The sequence below is a fragment of the Pelodiscus sinensis genome, chromosome 6 (assembly GCF_049634645.1).
Source record: "Pelodiscus sinensis isolate JC-2024 chromosome 6, ASM4963464v1, whole genome shotgun sequence".
In the NCBI taxonomy this organism is placed as follows: domain Eukaryota; kingdom Metazoa; phylum Chordata; order Testudines; family Trionychidae; genus Pelodiscus; species Pelodiscus sinensis.
The window spans coordinates 51,786,573-51,805,547 of record NC_134716.1 but is presented as its reverse complement, the minus strand read 5'-3'; the positions used below and the strand labels follow the sequence as shown (position 1 = coordinate 51,805,547).

The window sequence follows — 18,975 nt, the reverse complement described above, 5'->3', positions numbered from 1 at the left end:
GCCGTTGTGATAGTGAAGATCTGCTCCAGTATATTTTAGAAAATACTCTGTTTCATTACCTATAAATGCAGGGATTAACTCCTGGCCCCACTGAAATCAGGGAGGATAAGATTTCACCCAACAAGGAGTAAAAATTCTCTAGCTACAGAAAAACTCCATTAATCCGGCATCCAATGCCTCAGCACTCCTGATGGTCCGGCACCATCAGGAACCCGGAAGTGCTCAGGGCAGCCGGACAATTGGAGTTGCTCTGCGCCCGGTTCCCCGATTCAGCCGCTGCTGAAACTGACCAGTGGCTGAATCGGGGAAGCCGGGGGCAAAGCAGCTGGGGTGCTGCCGGGTTGGTCCTGTAGCTCCACCCCTTGGGGCTGCGGGACCAACCCGGCAGCACCCCAGCTGCTCTTGGGGATGCCTGGAGCAGAGCAGCTGGGGTGCTGCCGGGTTGGTCCCACAGCGCCGAAGGGGGGGCGCTACGGGACCAACCCGTCAGCACCCCAGCGGCTCTGCCCCAGGCGCCCCTGAGTCAGCTGCTGCTGAAACTGATCAGCGGCTGACTCCGGGAAGCCCGGGGCAGAGATGCTCAAAGACCTTGTTGATCCTCTGCCCTCCCACCCTGGGAAGAAAGTCTCCCCTGCTTTCACAAGTACTGTGAAGGACACACTGCGCTGCCACCACATGTGGGCTGTTCTGCTCCCCAACATCCAGGTGGCTGAGAAGGCAGCGGAACCTTCCCTTCAAATGCCGGAAGGCACCCTCCACCACAATGTGGGCCCTGCTGAGCCTGGCATTGAAGCATCCCTTGCTTTGGTCCAGTTGTCTAGTGTACCCAGGGGAGCAGAGGGTTGGCTGCGTCCCTCACAATACAGAGTGGCATGTCCCCGTCCCCGATCCTGATGGTGCCATTGGGGAAAAAAGTGCCGGCATGCAGCTCTGGAAGAGGCTGGAGTTGCGGAAGAGGAAGGCGTTGTATGCCTTCTGTGACCACTCGACGTAGATGTCTGTGAACTGCCTGCAGTGGTCCATGATGGCCTTCAGGACCATCAAAAAGTATCCCTTCTGATTAATGTATTTGGCTGCCTGGTGGTCGGGGGCCTGGTTGGGGATGTGGGTGCTGTCAATAGACCTGCAGCTGGGGAAGCCCATTGGTAACAAAGCCAGCGATGATGGGGTGTTGATGGCCTGCACCACCTGTAGAAGGAGACAATCGCAGGGTTGCCAGGGCCCTCAAGAAGTCCCCAAGCCCACCGCCATCTTCCTCACACACACACACACCAGGAGCAACCCTCTACTTATCCCATCACCCGTCAGGGCTTTGTGAAGATGGGACTTAAAAATCTCCTGGGGAGGGGACTTCCGCCCTCTCCCCTTTCCTAGAAAACCCCATTCCAGAAGTTCTCCACTCTCCTGGGACAATAGCCCGAGAGCTGCATATGTGCAGGACCATGGTCCCAATGGTCAATCTCCCCACACTGAACTGGTTCCTGAGAAGATTGCTGTCCAGCATAGCGAGCTTCCAGATGGCAATGGGCACCTGCTTCTTGAGGGGGATGGTGGGTCTCATGTGAGTGTCCCATCGCCTGAGGGCAGGGATGAGCAAGGTGTCCTTCCACATGAGGAAATTCTGGAGCCATTGCTGGTCGCCCCACTGCTCCGTAACGATCCAGTCACCCCTGTTGAAACTGGTGTCCAGACACCAGGAGCAGCAGTGCCTGGTGTGCAGGGGAAGATGGGTAAGGTTGTACTGCATGAGCACTGTCCACAGAGAGAGGAGGAAGTTCCCTGCAATGAGCTGGGGGTTGTGTTCCATTCACTGCTGAGAGGCAGGTCTGTCTTCGTGGCTAGAAAGCTGAGGTGTCCACAAGGGCAATCATAGAAGTTAGAGAAAAGGCTTTGCTGTCCCTCGAGGTAGTCAAAGGAGAAGGACCTGAGACATGGCTGTACAGGGGGATGCCTTTAAGCCTGAGCCTCAGATAGCCTCAGGCTGCAGCTCCAGGAAGTAACTACTGTCCTGATGCTCCGCCTGAAGTGCTTCAGAGTGGCTTTAAATGCAATTCAGAGTCCAATGAGCATGGACGCTCTATTTTGAAATAGCTCAGCACTATTTCAATGGGCATTTGCTGTGTAGACACTCTATTGTGAAATAAGCTATTTTGGAATATTTCTTCTGGAATAGCTTATTCCAAAATAAGCATGCAGTGTAGCTGTGCCTTCTCACTGCAGCAGCTTTGGACCAGATGAGATGTGCCTCTCAATGGCTGCTGCATTTCTAGTGGGCACTGCCCAGGGAAGGCTGTAAGTCCCCTGGCTGGGGTAGGTCCAGGTTTGTTTGTCCCTTGCACTCCCCAGGCAGAGTGAGGAATGCAGCAAACTGCACTTTTCTCTCACTGCCTGATGAAGGGAACAGCCAGCAATGTCCCTGTATGAATTTGGGGGAAAAGCTTCATTTCTCACCCCCCACCCTGACCCTGCATAAAGGGCACCTAGGGGTTGGGGGATTCAGGGCTGGGGCAGTCCAAGATGAGGGTGGTGCACACTCCCAACCAGCCCCTGCCTGATTATTCTCTTTTTTCTGTATGGTTTTATGAGAAGCAATCCCATTCCAGGTACATCCCATTTTCCTGGCACAACCCAAACCCTTATTTTGCTTTAAGTTAAGATAAGAGGAAGCCGTATACCGAATTTGGTCATCCTAGCTCTTACCATTTAGTAGGAGTTCTTGAACAAAGAGACAGACAGACAAACTCTTTCAAATATATAGTAGATTAAAGAAATTAGCTTTTTACAATTAATATTGATCATCTTGTAGGAGTGGGATTTTGATCTCGTTTGCTTTGCATGGGCATAACAATCTCATCACTTAATTCTTGGGACTGATGGACATTGAAACACAAGATGAGATCAAACTAGCTACAGGCATAAAGGGAAACAAGAAGACCTTTTATAAATACGTTAGAAGCAAGAGGAAGACCAAGGACAGGGTAGGCCCACTGCTCAGTGAGGAGGGAGAAGCAGTAACAGGAAACTTGGAAATGGTGGAGATGCTCAATGACTTCTTTGTTTCGGTCTTCACCGAGAAGTCTGGAGGTGTGCCTAACGTAGTGAATACAAGCAGAGAGAGGGTAAGTTTAGAAGATAGGATACACAAAGAACAAGTTAAAAATCACTTAGGAAAGTTAGATGTCAGCAAGTCACCAGGTCCTGATGAAATGCATCCCAGGATACTCAAGGAGCTGCTAGAGGAGGTATCTGAGCCTTTAGCTATGATCTTTGAAAAATCATGGAAGACAGGGGAGATTCCAGAAGACTGGAAAAGGGCAAATATTGTGCCCATCTATAAAAAGGGGAATAAGAACAACCCAGGAAACTACAGACCGGTCAGTTTAACGTCTGTCCCAGGGAAGATAATGGAGCAGGTAATGAAGGAAATCATATGCAAACACTTGGAAGGTAATAAAGTGATAGGGAATAGCCAGCATGGGTTTGTGAAGAACAAGTCATGCCAAACTAATCTGATAGCTTTCTTTGATAGGATAACAAGCCTTGTGGATAAGGGAGAAGCGGTGGATGTCATATACCTAGACTTTAGTAAGGCATTTGATACGGTCTCGCATGATATTCTTATTGATAAACTAGGCAAATATAACTTAGATAGGGCCACGATAAGGTGGGTGCATAATTGGCTGGATAACCGTAGTCAGAGAGTTGTTGTTAACGGTGCTAAATCCTGCTGGAAAGGGATAACAAGTGGAGTTCCGCAAGTGTCTGTTTTGGGACCCATACTGTTCAATATCTTCATCAATGATGTAGATATTGGGATAGAGAGTACGCTTATTAAGTTTGCAGATGATACCAAACTGGGTGGGGTTGCAACTTCTTTGGCGGATAGGAACATAATTCAAAATGACCTTAGCAAGTTAGAGAAATGGTCAGAGGTAAACAGGATGAGGTTTAATAAAGAGAAATGCAAAGTGCTCCACTTAGGAAGGAACAATCAGTTCCATACATACAAGATGGGAAGCGACTGTCTAGGAAGGAGCATGGCGGAAAGGGATCTAGGGGTCATAGTGGACCACAAGTTGAATATGAGTCAACAGTGTGATGCTGTTGCAAAAAAAAAGCAAATATGATTCTAGGTGTGTTGTAAGCAAAACTCGTGAAGTCATTCTGCTGCTCTACTCTGCGCTAGTTAGGCCTCAGCTGGAGTACTGTGTCCAGTTCTGGGCGCCACATTTCAAGAAAGATGTGGAGAAATTGGAAAGGGTACAGAGAAGAGCGACAAGAATGATTAAAGGTCTAGAGAACATGACCTATGAAGCCAGGCTTCATGAACTGGGCTTGTTTAGTTTGGAAAAAAGAAGATTAAGGGGGGACATGATAGCGGTTTTCAAATATCTAAAAGGGTGTCACAAGGAGGAAGGAGAAAATTTGTTCCTCTTGGTTTCTGAGGACAGGACAAGGAGTAATGGGCTTAAAGTGCAGCAAGGGAGGTTTAGATTGGACATTAGGAAAAAATTCCTAACTGTCAGGGTGGTCAAATATTGGAATAAATTGCCAAGGGAGGTGGTGGAATCTCCCTCTCTGGATATATTTAAGAACAGGTTAGATAGACATCTGTCAGGGATGGTGTAGACGGAGCTTGGTCCTGCCTTGAGGGCGGGGGGCTGGACTCGACGACCTCTCGAGGTCCCTTCCAGTCCTATGATTCTATGATTCTATGAAACAGCAGCCTTTGGTGCATAAATTCTTTGTTGCTTTGATATAGGATTCAAATCAGCTTCCCTAAATTGTTAGTACTGATATTATCATCTTCTACTGAAATAGTTATGAATTTGGAACTTTTATTTCTTTTTACTGTATGGTTATCTTCCCTCTTCCTTATGTCCTACATTGTGACAGATGACTTACTACCCTAATTTGGTTTGGTAGATGTCTCCAGTTGACACTTTCTTCCACTCCTGTATGTTTGTGTGTGTGTGACCTTGGAGCAGAAAGGACAGTCTTTATAGTAGCTATTCTGATTAAACTCCAGCTGACAGTCTGTAACCTGAGGATAGTCATTAATTCAAAGAGGACTCTTCACCAGATTAACAGCTGTGTGACTTCCAGCCTATCTTAGTCTTTGAATGTGAGGCAGAAGTAAGAATAGTCTCATATAATATTTGGTAAGTTTAGTCTCCAAAGCTAATTAAAAATAAACAAATCTCTCTACAGGAAGTATTTCAGTCCCTTCCTTTTCCCGTATTTCTTTTGTGTATTGTAATTCATTATCTGTTTCTGATAAATCATTTTAACTTCTTATGAGGGACTTTATTGATTAGAGTGATACTATAGAAGTAAAGTATGAAATGTATCTGTTTTGTGCAAGAATATTATTTAACCCCATTAATAATTCAGATGCCTCTGAAGTGATGCCCAAAACTCACAGATAGAAGGCTAATGATGGACCAAGAATAACAGATTAATTTTATAACAGTAATAGTTTCGGTAAAATGCTCTGGCATTGTGCTATAGTGAAATAACTAGGTAGTCAGTATTTGTTTCCCACCTTCTCATCCTTTACAACAGAGAGGCTATGTCTACACTGGCCCCTTCTTCGGAATAGCCATGCTAATTTAGAACTTTGGAATAGGGAAATGCGCAGGGGATTTAAATATCCCCCGCGGGATTTAAATAAACTTGGCCGCCGCTTTTTTTTCCTTGAGGAAAAGCCGAAGAAGAGCGTCCAGACTGGTGCGATCCTCCGGAATAAAGCCCTATTCCGGAGGATCTCTTATTCCTACTTACTTTCAAGTCTTTTCCCCAAGCCGGAAAAAAGCGGCGGCCAAGTTTATTTAAATCCCGCGGGGGATATTTAAATCCCCCGCACATTTCCCTATTCCAAAGTTCTAAATTAGCATGGCTATTCCGAAGAAGGGGCCAGTGTAGACACAGCCAGAGTGACCATGAGTTTGGAAAACTAAACAGTGTTTAAGTGTTCTTTATTTTAATAGGTCCCATATGAACAGAAAGAGAACAGCATACCAGGAAACTAAAAACATGTTATAAAATGTTCAGCACATGTCTCTTACAGTAAAATAGTCTAGAAAAGTTCAAGTTCAGAGATGCACCATGTTCAGTCTCTAACTTCAGTAGATCTCAAAGGGACATTCACAATCTAAAACAGCAGTCTGATGCTGTAGCTGTTAAAAGGCATTATAATGGCTGCAGAAGGCCTGCAATGCTTCACAATTGTCACAGGTTGTGTAATCCTACCATTGTACATATTGTTTGGTTCACTGTTACTGTAGAAGTGATACAGGAGCAAAGGCCATCTGCATGTGTTTGAGATTCATTAAACTGTTTCTCCAAACTTCTGTTTGAATGTTGGCAGATTGCATCAAATATCCCACTTCCAGACTTCGGTAAAATACTACAAACTGCAAATTGTTAGCCAAAAACTTTTTTTTGGCTAGCAGTGCTTTTTGTATATTAAAAGAAGTTGGGCCACATTCACAAGGGGGATGCTTATGGCCTGTTTTATTTTATTTGAAAGAGCTGCTATCAGATGGTTATTATAAATCCTTCAGTTCTTCACAGAGGGTTTTTCTGACATTCCCGAACAATCAAGTTTATTTTTAATTTCTCTGTGAAGAATGGCTGAAATTGTCCTTTTCAGTTGGAACAGGAGGAGGACAGTAATATGGATCCATGATGGTGTGTGAAGGAAAATGAATTTGGTGGCCTCCATACGGTCCTGAGAGAACATTTGTCTGTCTCACAAACATACTGCACACATACATATCATTCAGAACAGTTGGTTTCCTGAAGAGAAGTTGAGGACTTATTTAGCATAGGGAGAACGTTTTGTTCTTCCTCTGGACATTTTCAAAATATTGTGTTGCTTTTCCCAGGCTTATCTGAGTTATAATGAAATAAAACCTACAGTGAAATACATTGTGGTGCATTGTACACATAATCTAATACATAAATGAATGCTTAAGTATCTAAATGAGAAATGGAACAAGAATGAAGAGATGAAGGAGATGCAATTATTCCATGTTTTTACTCCATTATTCATATTCTTTCTATCTATCTATCTATCTATCTATCTATCTATCTATCTATCTATCTATCTATCTATCTATCTATCTATCTATCTAATTTTTTAGCCACAGTATGTCTACATATTCAATAGCTACATTGTGAAATGCATATTCCAGTCATCGTTTAGAAAAATATGGTTTGAGAAGAAACTGTCACATCAAAGCATACCATAGCTCTTAGGAATTACCCAGGACACAAGTCATACAGAAGGCAAAAATTCCTTAAAGGACCCTAATCCTTTTTATTTGTGTAGTCTGAGTGATCCGTTTCTATAGCAGAGTAATTCTTACCCCAAGGAGATGTCTTGAGATCTTTTGTCCCACTCTAAGAAAGTAGGTCTGTTCTCTGCTTGGCTGCTCTGCCCCAGGAGAACGCTGAGCGAACAATGATGTTTAATCATTAAGGAGAGAGTATGGGCATCCAGCGATTGCAATTGAGATTTCACCACTGCACTATTGTTATCAGCAGAACATACACCTTAAAAGAAGTTCCTTTGACCTCTATGATTAGCACATTTCTGGTGAACTCTAGATAACCTTTATCTTCTATTTTGTTATTGAAAACTCCTATTTCTCATTTAAACAAAACATCCTTACTTTTGAACATTTTATTTTGAAAGTGAAAAACCAAAATAGGGTTTACCCTATCAGGTTTTGATGGAGTAGAATGTAGAAAACAAAAAAATACATAGTAGAATTATTATAAAAACATATTGGGCTAACTCAAAATATGAAACTGTAGCCTTACTATTATATGTGTCCCCTTACTGTTTAACCAAATAACAGTTAGCTTCTGTTGTCTGATGGAATGTTTATTGCATTGCTTATAGCACTGTCAACCAATAGTATTGTAAAACATGAAAGGAAATAGCTGTAAGTATGTAAACAAGGTGTAAGTTTCATGTTTAAAAATTGTTGTGAAATGTGATCCTCTTCTAATGAATTCTTTACATAGAATAACTTCAGTGTGGGCTTTAGATATGATATGGCTCCAAATTCAGATTATGAGCTAAATGTTGCTCTTATTTATACTCTTGTAACTCCACTGAAATAAGTAGCCAAATGGAAAATACAGTCTTTTGTCCCTGTAACTAAAGATTCACTATGATCATAATTTCTATTTCACATCAGAATGCATTGAAGGAATTTGGAACTTATATTTATTTCACTGTAGATGAAGTTTCAATTTATTTTAAGGGCAGGATGAGTCCTATATTTTAAAAACAGGAAATTAAATCCTACCTGGCTATCAAGATATTTAAAGACCTAGGAGAGCTGAGGAAGTCCCTGCAAAGATACCAGTACCCCATCTCGATATCTCTGAATCATTATATCTTCTGTATTGCACCATTCATACTTACAGAAGTGCTGTGACATTTTCTTTCCATTCCTCAGCATGTGATAGTGACCACTGGGGACCCCACTGCAGTAGTCGCTGCCAGTGCAAAAATGGAGCCTTATGTAACCCCATCACTGGAGCCTGCCACTGTGCTTCTGGTTTCAAGGGCTGGCGCTGTGAAGAACGCTGTGACCAGGGGACATATGGAAATGATTGTCACCAAAAATGTCAGTGTCAAAATGGAGCCACCTGTGATCATGTGACTGGAGAATGCAGATGTCCTCCTGGATATACTGGTGCTTTGTAAGCAGAGGGTATATTATTTACTGTGGGGAAGGTGGGTTTTGGTATGGCATTAACCCTTGGGCAAAATATTTAGTATTTAGTAACCTGTGTGAATGTTATGCTGCAAGTGCCTCTTTTAAAACGTACCAGTATTTATATCTGAGTATAGGTCCTTCTATAGACTTATCAGGGAATATTATTAAAATGCTACAGCATAAACTCTTGGTAAGATGCAGCTGTTGCACTAGTAGCACCAGCAAATTTATATAAAATCATTCCTGAGGTTATGGTTCTGCAATAATAAGTAGGGGTATGTCTACACTACCCCGCTAGTTCGAACTAGCGGGGTAATGTATGCATACCGCACTTGCTAATGAAGCCCGGGATTTGAATTTCCCGGGCTTCATTAGCATAAGCGGGGAGCCGCCATTTTTAAATCCCCGCTGCTTCGAACCCCGTGCAGCGCGGCTACACGGGGCTCGAACTAGGTAGTTCGGACTACGGTCCTATTCCGAACTACCGTTACTCCTCGTGAAACGAGGTGTACCGTTAGTTCGGAATAGGCACCCTAGTCCGAACTACCTAGTTCGAGCCCCGTGTAGCCGCGCTGCACGGGGTTCGAAGCAGCGGGGATTTAAAAATGGCGGCTCCCCGCTTATGCTAATGAAGCCCGGGAAATTCAAATCCCGGGCTTCATTAGCAAGTGCGGTATGCATACATTACCCTCCTAGTTCGAACTAGGAGGGTAGTGTAGACATACCCTAGTTGGTTTACATTTAGGTTGTAGTATCAGTTTGAGAATTGACTTCAGCTTTTAGATTTGTGTTTAGATTAGCCATTTTACCTCCAGCCTACTTCTTTCAATGGAACTCAGGACCGAGTTTGAGTGCTAATGGCTACATTAGGAAGCAGACATCAATTAAAGATTTGAGGGGATTGATTTTAAGGATTAAGCCCAATTTTTCAAACCATTCTCTGAAGCTATGCTCACATTTTTGGAAGCATTTAAATGGGTATTTACACACATGCAATAGAGAGTTAGATGGGTAGTTCTCTGTTTTCATGCACAGACTCCTGGTAGAAAAATAGCTAGTGAAATTTATAAAGGAACAGAACTGGCCCAAAAGGAAGCAAGGCCAGGCAAGCCAACAGCATGCTGATCCAAAGCTTTTCCTAAAGAATCTCTGCTAGCAAAGTTCATGTCAAGATTTGGGTTCAAAATAGAGTTGTTTCCTATGACACAATTCTTTAATTGCTAATTTTATCCTGTATAAGTTATTTCTCTTTATTGCTGAGTGCTTGCCTTTTCATATTTATAAACTGAAGAATTATGTGATAAAAAAGTAAATGAGAGGGGGAGAGACTGAACTTTGCACATGAATGACAATTATATTGATTATTCCCCAATTCTTTAGCTGTGAGGATCTTTGTCCCCCTGGCAAGCATGGGCCACAGTGTGAAGAAAGATGTCCATGCCAGAATGGAGGAGTATGTCACCATGTGACTGGGGAATGTGCCTGTCCACCTGGATGGATGGTAAAGCTGCTTTCTAAAATAAATATAAATGGAGTAAATTTCCATGTTTGTGGATTTCAGGCATCTTCAGACAAAAGAGTAATTGGAAAAGCAAAGACAGTCTGACTGCAGCCAAGAACAAAAGGAAATGTATTTTAGCACATGGTACCACCACAAGGGATGAGAATCAAATATAAATTCTGGATTGCCTTGTTAACCTTTTCAAAGAATATGAAAAGGAAAATGGGCTTCTTGCAGCATGCAAACAGCATCTTTTGGAATCTGAGCAGAAGTCGTGACCTTGTGGATATAATTAGATATAACTTCTACATTTTGAACAGCAGCACCATTAAATAATCCTGTGGTGGCCTTTGTGTATATTTCCAAATATATGGTGCTAGTCTCTTCAAAGAAAAGTAGGTAGTAGGCAAGTTTTGGTGGCATCTTCATAGCCCAGGAGTCCAGTGACATCAGAATATTAGCTTCATTAACTGATCAATGGGCTTTCTATCTCTTTGCACCTCACACCAGCAAGGACCCATTCCTATCATGTGGACAAATATGAGGGGCTCCACTGGCTTCCCACATGGGGAAGAGAATTCTGTAGTACGGGGTGAGGCATTGTTTCAGCAGTTTATGTCCTACAGCCAACATATTTAATCATGCTAGATACCAGGATGGTATAGATGGTCTTTATAATGGTACAGTACAACAAACAAAACAAATAAAATGTAAAATAATAGGCAGTGAACCCAGGGTTACCATTTCTGGCAAGCATTGGAAAGGAAGTTATAATGATGTAATAGGCAATTTTTATATAGTCAAAATGGAACCACTTATAATTTAGATTCAAACTACCACATGGTATACATGTATCATGTGATCTTATTGCTGTTATCCTCAATTGTATTTCCCTCCTGATGTCTATTGGTCTTGCTGTATTTGTTTTTAATTAGAGCTCATCCAAAAAAGCTAATATGTTTTCTGTGAAAAACTTTGTACAGAATGAAAAATTTTGGCTATTTTAGGAATATTTAATAGAATTTTACAATAATATAAAAATTGAATTTTTTTTTTAAGTTTTTGTTCCCACTCCTCCATTTCTTTCCTCCCTCCTTTTATACTTGAAAAAGGTGTATGTTTCTCATTTTTTGACCAAAATAATTGTTGCATCTTTCATTTTGATTCAAACACTTTTGTTTTATTAAAATTTTGACCAGTTTTATTCTATAGTAAATGCTTTAGTAAAGAGTCCAAAACTATTCAGATGAGTCGTAATCCTATGTCGTTTTGGTGCTACCATAAAATAAATGATGATGTTGAAAAAGTATAAGTATTTTCATTAATTGTTGGCTTTCATATTTGATCTAAATAAAATGATTAAAACTCAGTATGTCAGATACTAGTGTAATGAAAAACCTACAACATGTAAGTATAAAGCTAATTTTCTGTCCCAAGTCAACATTTGAGTATGCCTGTTTATTGATTTTTTAATTTCTCACTTTCTTGCTGGGTAATCCTGTCAACACTGACTTTTTAGCTTTTCTTAGAAAGACTGGTGTAAAATGATCAGGCACAAATTTCGCAGGATCTTATATTAGTTTTGCTTATATGGCTTTAAATGTGTTCTTGAATTGCCTTCCTAAAAGACTTAAGAATGGATTCTCCTCTCACTTGTACAACTGTAAATAGCTCCAGGGATGTAAATATAGAGGCTCAAAAACAAGTGTCAATGAGAAGAGAATCATGCCTAAGCTTTTAAGATGTATTAATTTATAACAAAGTTGCCAGTATAATGTCTTTATTTTAAACACAAAACAAGGTAAATGGACACTATCGCAACTGTTACATTTTATGCATTTTTAACTACTAAGCATTTTTGCCTGCACTAGTATTTAATTATGTGGGTAAATAACGAAGACTTTGATGTCAGCTGGTCTTAAATATCTAAATGTTTACTGTTGCTTGGAGAAATAGTTTTTGACTAGCTTTAGCTTCCATTATAGAAATCCCAGCATATTGTCACCTCAAATCTATGGCAAAACATAGTCTGTGTTTAAGGCTAAAAAAGAATCTGGTATTTTCTAGAAGAGCATGAGCAGTCTGATATAAGATCCCATTAATCTCCTTACTTATTTCCTATCTCCTTCTCTTCTCCAGCTGCAATCAAGCCTAACATTTAGATTCTGTTTGTAAACAGGGCACAGTCTGTGGTCAGCCTTGTCCAGAGGGTCGCTATGGGAAGAACTGCTCCCAGGAATGTCAGTGCCACAATGGAGGGACATGTGACTCAGCAACTGGGCAGTGTCACTGCAGTCCAGGTTATACAGGAGAACGGTAAGGAAAAATTACCAAATTATACCAAGGATTTTACAACAAAAGGAAAAATTAGGAAGCAGATTGAAGCATATCATCAGTGATACCATTCAGAGTATTATAGATTTGTCAGTTATGTCCCCTAAATGATGATCAAAAGTAAAGATGAAAGTACAAATCTTGAAAGATGTTTAATCCCTGTGAGCAAAGGTTTAGATTAGGGCCTCTCACATTGTAGCCAATGTACCCCCAGCAATGTAGAGACCCCTCTCTTCAGGATCTACAGCCGTAGTCACCAACCAGTAGATCGTGAGCTACCGGTAGATCTCAGGGGCTCTAAGAGTAGCTCTTGAGCCTTCTCTGAACTGTGCGCCTGTGCAGTACATTTACATTAGATTTCCTCATTTGAGGAGCAGCTACTCACTGAGCAACCACACAGGTGAGTAGCTGCAAGGAATGGTGGGAGCTGAGAGGTCGGGAGGGCTGAAACACCCCAGCCAGCTGACTGTGGCTTTCACAGCTGGAGCTAGGCGCAGCCTCCCTGGGCTGAGCGCAGGGCAACCGGGCTGAAGGGAAGAGAAGCAGCTGCCCGGCCAGCTGGCTGTGACGTTCAGCCCAGAGGAGGCTGAACCGCGCTCCAGCTGATTGGGTGGCTTCCCCTCTGCGCCTGCCCACGTGGAGCTTGGTGGCACCCTGGCTGAGCACCATGGCCAGCTGGCTGGGCAGCCGCTTTTCTTCGCTCCAGCCCGGCTGCCCTGCGGTCAGTCCGGAGCGAGCGCAGGTCGGAGGCTTCCCTCCGTGGCTAATGTAGGGAACTCCCTGCCCCCGACCTTGTTCCCTCTCCTCTGCCCCAAACTTGTCCACCGCCCTCCTGGCCCCCTGTTCCCTCTCCCTTGCCCCCCCACCCTGCTGCAGAAACCTGCCCCCCCGCAGAAACTTGTCCCCCGGCACCCTGCCCCCCCTGCAGAAACCAGTTCCTTCTGGCACCCTGTCTCCTACTACAGAAACCTGTCCCCCTGCTCCCCTCTGCAGAAACCTGTCCCCCCCAGCACCTTGTCCCCTGCTGCAGAAACCTGTCCTGACACCCTGCCCCCTCTCCCCTGCTCCCACTGGCACCCTGTTCCCTGCTCCAGAACCCACTAGCACCCCTCCCCAGTACTGTGTCCTCTGCTCCCAAATGACTTTTCTATGGGTCAGTGACACCTGACTCAAGGCAGGTTCCCTGCCATTCTCATAAATAAAGACAATGCAGAAACTTTTTGTGTTTAACATAGTATTCTATTTAAAAATGAAGCCTGGCCAACAAACCCCCAATTGGGGCCAAGCCCCCATCTGGCCACAACCACTCCTGCACTCCCCCTTCCCCAGACCCTAGATCTGAGCCTATCAAACACTAGAACCTCATGCCCTCAGCCCCTCACATACTCCAACCCAAACTCCTGCATCCTCACATCCGCAAGCCTGTGGCTTGCTTAGTATCCCAACACTGCCCAGCCTGGAGCCCCCTCCCCAAGCCAGTGTCCCCTTCTCCACCTCCTCCTGCTTCCAGATTTCCTCCCAGAGCTTGCACCTCTCACCCTTTCCCACATCCAGATCCCTCAGGGTATGTCTACACTACAAAGTTAATTTGAACTAACTAACGTTAGTTTGAATTAACTTTGATAGGCGCTACACAAGCGCTCCGCTAGTTCGAACTTAATTCGAACTAGCGGAGCACTTAGTTTGAACTAGGTAAATCTCATTCTACGAGGACTAAGCCTAGTTAGAACTTACTAATTAAGTAAGGCGTGTGTATTAAGGCGTGTGTAGCCCCTTAATTTGAACTAGTGGGAGGCTAGCCCTCCCCAGCTTTCCCTGGTGGCCACTCTGGCCAACACCAGGGAAACTCTATTGCCCCCCTCCCGGCCCCGGACCCCTTAAAGGGGCACGGGCTGGCTACGATGCCCGTGCCAGGTGCAAGCCTGCCAGCACCCAGCCAGCAGACCCTGCACCTGGCACGGCTCGAGCCAGCCACCCAATGCCCCCCAGCCCTCCCCCTCTTCCCGGGACCAGGCTGGCGGCTCCCGGGAGCTTGCCCGGGACAGCAAGAGGCAGGCACCCGCCTGGTCTAGTGCGGACATCGTGGACCTCGTCCACGACCTCCGCACTAGGCACAGGAAAGTGGCCGTCTAGGGCAGGAGAGTTGCCAGCCTGGCCACCCAGGAACAGGTGTGCATGAAAATCAAGGTGGTCCACTGAGACCCCTGACCCTGAGCCCTGAGCTTACAATGGCCGTCCTGGGTCAGACCAAAGGTCCATCTTGCCCAGTAGCCTGTCTGCCGACAGTGGCCAACCATAGGGACCCTGGAGGGGATGGACCGAAGACAGTGACCAAGCCATTTGTCTCGTGCCATCCCTCTCCAGCCTTCCACAAACTTTGGGCAGGGACACCACTCCTACCCCCTGGCTAATAGCACTCCATGGACCTAATCTCCATAACTTGATCTCACTTCTCTTTAAACTCTGTTCTAGTTCTAGCCTTCACAGCCTCATGCAGCAAGGAGTTCCACATGTTGACTCTTTGCTTTGTGAAGAACAACTTTCTGTTACTAGTTTGAAGCCTGCTACCCATTCCTTTCCTTTGGTGTCCTCTAGTCCTTCTATTATGGGAACTAATGAAGAACTTTTCTTGATGCACCCTCTCCACCCCACTCATGCTTTTAGAGACCTCTATAATATCCCCCCTCCATCTCCTCTTTTCTAAGCTGAAAAGTCCCAGTCTGTTTAGCCTCTCTTCATATGGGACCTGTTCCAAACCCCTCATCATTGTAGTTGCCCTCCCCTCTTCCACCCTCTCTCTTCCCCTCTCCCACCTCCTTTTCCCAGTCTCCCCCAGTTTTGTTCAATAAAGAGAGATTCTATTTTTGAACACAATTGTCCTTTATTTTGTACATCAGGAAGGGGGGCTAGGGAAGGGTAAGTGGAAGGAGGTGAGGGAGGAATGGGGTACAAGCCCCCGATGGGGAGGACTGGGCTGGCTCTGCGGGCTTCTGGGGGTGGAAGCTCTCCTGCAGCCCCCCAATTGCCCCCTCTCCCCAGATGGCAGCCTGCGGCAAGTGCAGCCGGTCTGATGGCCGAGTGCTGTGCTGTGCCCAGTGTGGGTACTCCGGGCAATCCAAGCCAGGACTGCTTTGCAAGCGGGGCACCCCATAGAACTAGCTGTCCGGGGTGGGGGTCGGGTCCCTTTAAGCACAGGCCTCGGCTAGCCTGATACAGCAGCTCCACGCTCTAAGTCCTCATCTGATGCCCTGCCGGCACTGCTTCTGGCCATTCTTAACCCCGGTTCAGGGTCCACTCTGTGTGGACATGCTAGTTCGAAATAGCAAAATGCTAATTCGAACTAGTTTTTTAGTCTGGATGCGTTAGTTCGAATCAGCTTAGTACGAATTAACTAATTCGAACTAAGTTAGTTCGAATTAGCACTGTAGTGTAGACATACCCTCATTCCCACCCTAGAGCCTACACATCGTATCTCAACACAGCAACAGTCCAGCTAGACTGCAGGGCTGTGTCTACACTGGGCCACTTATTCCGGAAAATCAGCCGCTTTTCCGGAATAAGCTGCGAGCTGTCTACACTGGCCCTTGAATTTCCGGAAAAGCAACGACACTCTACTGTATAAAGTCAGCCGCTATTTCAGAAAAACTATTCTGCTCCCGCTCGAGCATAAGTCCCTATTCCGGAACACTGTTCCGGAAAAGGGCCAGTGTAGACAGCCCAGTAGTCTTTTCTGGAAAAAAGCCCTGATCACGAAAATGGCAATCGGGGCTCTTTTCTGGAAAAGCGCGTCTACATTGGCCAGACGCTTTTCTGGAAAAAGGGCTTTTCCGGAAAAGCAGCCTGCCAATGTAGATGCTCCTTTTCCGGAAAAACTGAAAACGGAATAGTATTCCGTTTTAAGCAGTTCCGGAAATTCATGCCAGTGTAGACACAGCCCAGGAGTTTTTCAGGATTCTGGAGATATCCCAGAAAAACTCTTCTGCATCCAGGGTTGCGTTTGTTCTTCCGCTTTTTTAGTGAAAGAGCAAACAGGCTCTTTTGGTCACCCCTATATTCCTCTTTCCACAAGGAATAAGGTGGCTTCCAAAAGAAGGGTTTTTTTCTGACATTTGGTCCAGTGTAGACAGGCCAAATATTGGAAAAACCTCTTCCTATAGAAGAATTAAAAAAAAAAATAAGCAGCAGTATAAGGATTGGGGATAGCAAGTGATGGAGAGGAGGAGAATAGAGAGGGCAGGTCTTCAAGGAAGGGGGTGGGTCTTCAAGGAAGGGGCGGGGCTTCAAGGAAGGGGCGGGGTGGTAGATCTTGGCTTGGTCTGTCATTTAAAAAGTGTAAAAAGGGTGTAAAAAGGTTGGAGACTACTGATCTACAGGATGAGATAGTTTGAGAACCAAGAATGGGGTGAAATGGATCAATGAGAGGATCTTCCTTTTGCAATTGTGGCTATAGGATGAGATAGATCACAGCTATTCAAAACGTGGCCCACGGCCCATTTGTTTGCAGCCCAGGGTGCAGTTTGGGTTTACGTGGGGCACAGCACGTGGCCAGGAGCTGAAACAAAAAAAGTAGTCATTATAATGATCTTCTGTTGATATGTGATTCAGTAGTTAAATTCCTGGACTGTCATTGCTCACTAAAAGTGCTGTCCTATGGGTGGAAATGGGATAAATATTGCATTTTATTAATATCAGCAGAACTGACTTAAATGGGGCCTTCATGTTGTGTAGTCTTGCTTTAATCTTTGTATTCATGCCTGTCAGTGTGAAAGAAGCTATTTGCATATATATGCAACCACACTTAAGTTTGTGGCCCTTGGCATGTGCTGTGAGTAGTATCATTGTGGCCCCCGGAGTTTCCAAAGTCGAGTAGTCCTGAGAAGATGAAGAAGCAGAGATTCATTTGCTCTCTGAGCTGGCCTACTAGCCCACAGGCCACATGCAGCACATGGGGATTCTGATTGTGATCCACGAGTCATTTTCTTTACTTTTGCCCATGAGCAGATGTGCTAGATTCCACTGGCTTTTGTCCATGTAAGGTTTTTTTCCTACTAGTATTACTAAAGTGACACACACACATAAAGCAAGGGCATGTTAAGTGAGGTATGTACTGATTGCACACAACATTGACTGTGAGAGCCATGTGCTCCCTCTGCATCCAGTCAAAACTCTGCTATAGTTCAGTTGACACACCCTGCGAATTTTAGGTATGCAAGGAGACCATCTTGGTTATGACAATCTTGTGGCCCATTGAAATGAAAGAGGGCTACTCATGCAGTCCACTCTCTACCGAGGTTGCCCATTGCTGGTCTAACTGCTATTGAAATGTTCCTCAAATATATTTCATGGCAAAAGTAGAGGATAGAAAGTGCTGAAAGAAGCGCCTTCCTGCATACCTTTTAAACAGTATACTACCCAGTTGCTGAAGTCCACAGTAACTTAATCAGTGGGGTTGGGCCATAGGATCTCTGCCAAGAATGATAGGTACCATCACCGCATTCCACATGCAGTTCCAATACAGACATGCACAGGATGTGGGAATAACCCAACTAACCATAAGAAAGCACAAACAAACCCAATGAAGAAAAACATCCAGTGAAGAGCTATTATTGTTGCCAAAATTAAATGTTTGCCTCTGTGAGGAAACACTGAAGATTGTGCATTTAAACAGATACAGGCAAATCAGAATGAAAGCACAAACCAGTTTCATGAGAGACCAGGTGATATACATGAGAACCTGCATGCTGCTCATTTGTGTTTCTAAAGACAGATGTGGCTTCTATCTTTCTCAGCTGAGATTCAAATCTTCTGTAATAGTAAAAGTCTTACAATACAGAAACAATTAGTGGCCACAGAGTGTATATCCCTTGTCCAAATTAGATATACAAAGAGCCTTCCATCTTTGGATCTCCTGTACAGGGTCCAGGCACAGTTGTAGTCCCTGTATTTCTCAACATTCTGGGACTCTTCCCAGCTAGGGTACTATTTATCTCACAGTAGATGGGGTGGGGCAGAAGGACATGATTCCATTGGCTATTCCACACCAGTTGACCAGCTGTGGAGAGAAGTGCTTGCTATGCCTCCCCAAGGGGTGTGTGTGCAGTGGCTATGTTCCTACTAGCAGCTAACAGCATGGTGTGAACAGGTATTAGATTGCTCCCTATATCAATTTATAACTTCAGGCCTCTTCTTCTGATTCCTCAGTGGAGTAGTTGCACTAATTAAGACTCCCTCACACTCACTTAGTCATAGTTGTCATAATGGCATAAAAATATATCGGCCCGAACTGCTCTTTCTGGATTAGAATTAGAAGGCATTTGGTATTCACAAACTCCTTACTTTAGGGTCAGTGCTGTCTTTAAGGCACAGTCATGCATATTGAAATTGTTCTTGGGGCAATTC

General features: G+C 44.4%; 1 protein-coding gene across 2 annotated transcripts in view; it reads left to right on the top strand.

The window, feature by feature from the left end:
* MEGF10 (multiple EGF like domains 10) overlaps positions 1–18,975 on the top strand; it is a 176,538-nt gene that overhangs the window by 80,587 nt on the left and 76,976 nt on the right. For both annotated transcript variants that reach the window (XM_006130122.4, XM_075931920.1), the window contains exons 6-8: positions 8,478–8,724; positions 10,122–10,242; positions 12,422–12,558. In XM_006130122.4, the coding sequence (XP_006130184.1) occupies positions 8,478–8,724; positions 10,122–10,242; positions 12,422–12,558 (505 nt within the window). The remainder of the gene's footprint in view (positions 1–8,477; positions 8,725–10,121; positions 10,243–12,421; positions 12,559–18,975) is intronic.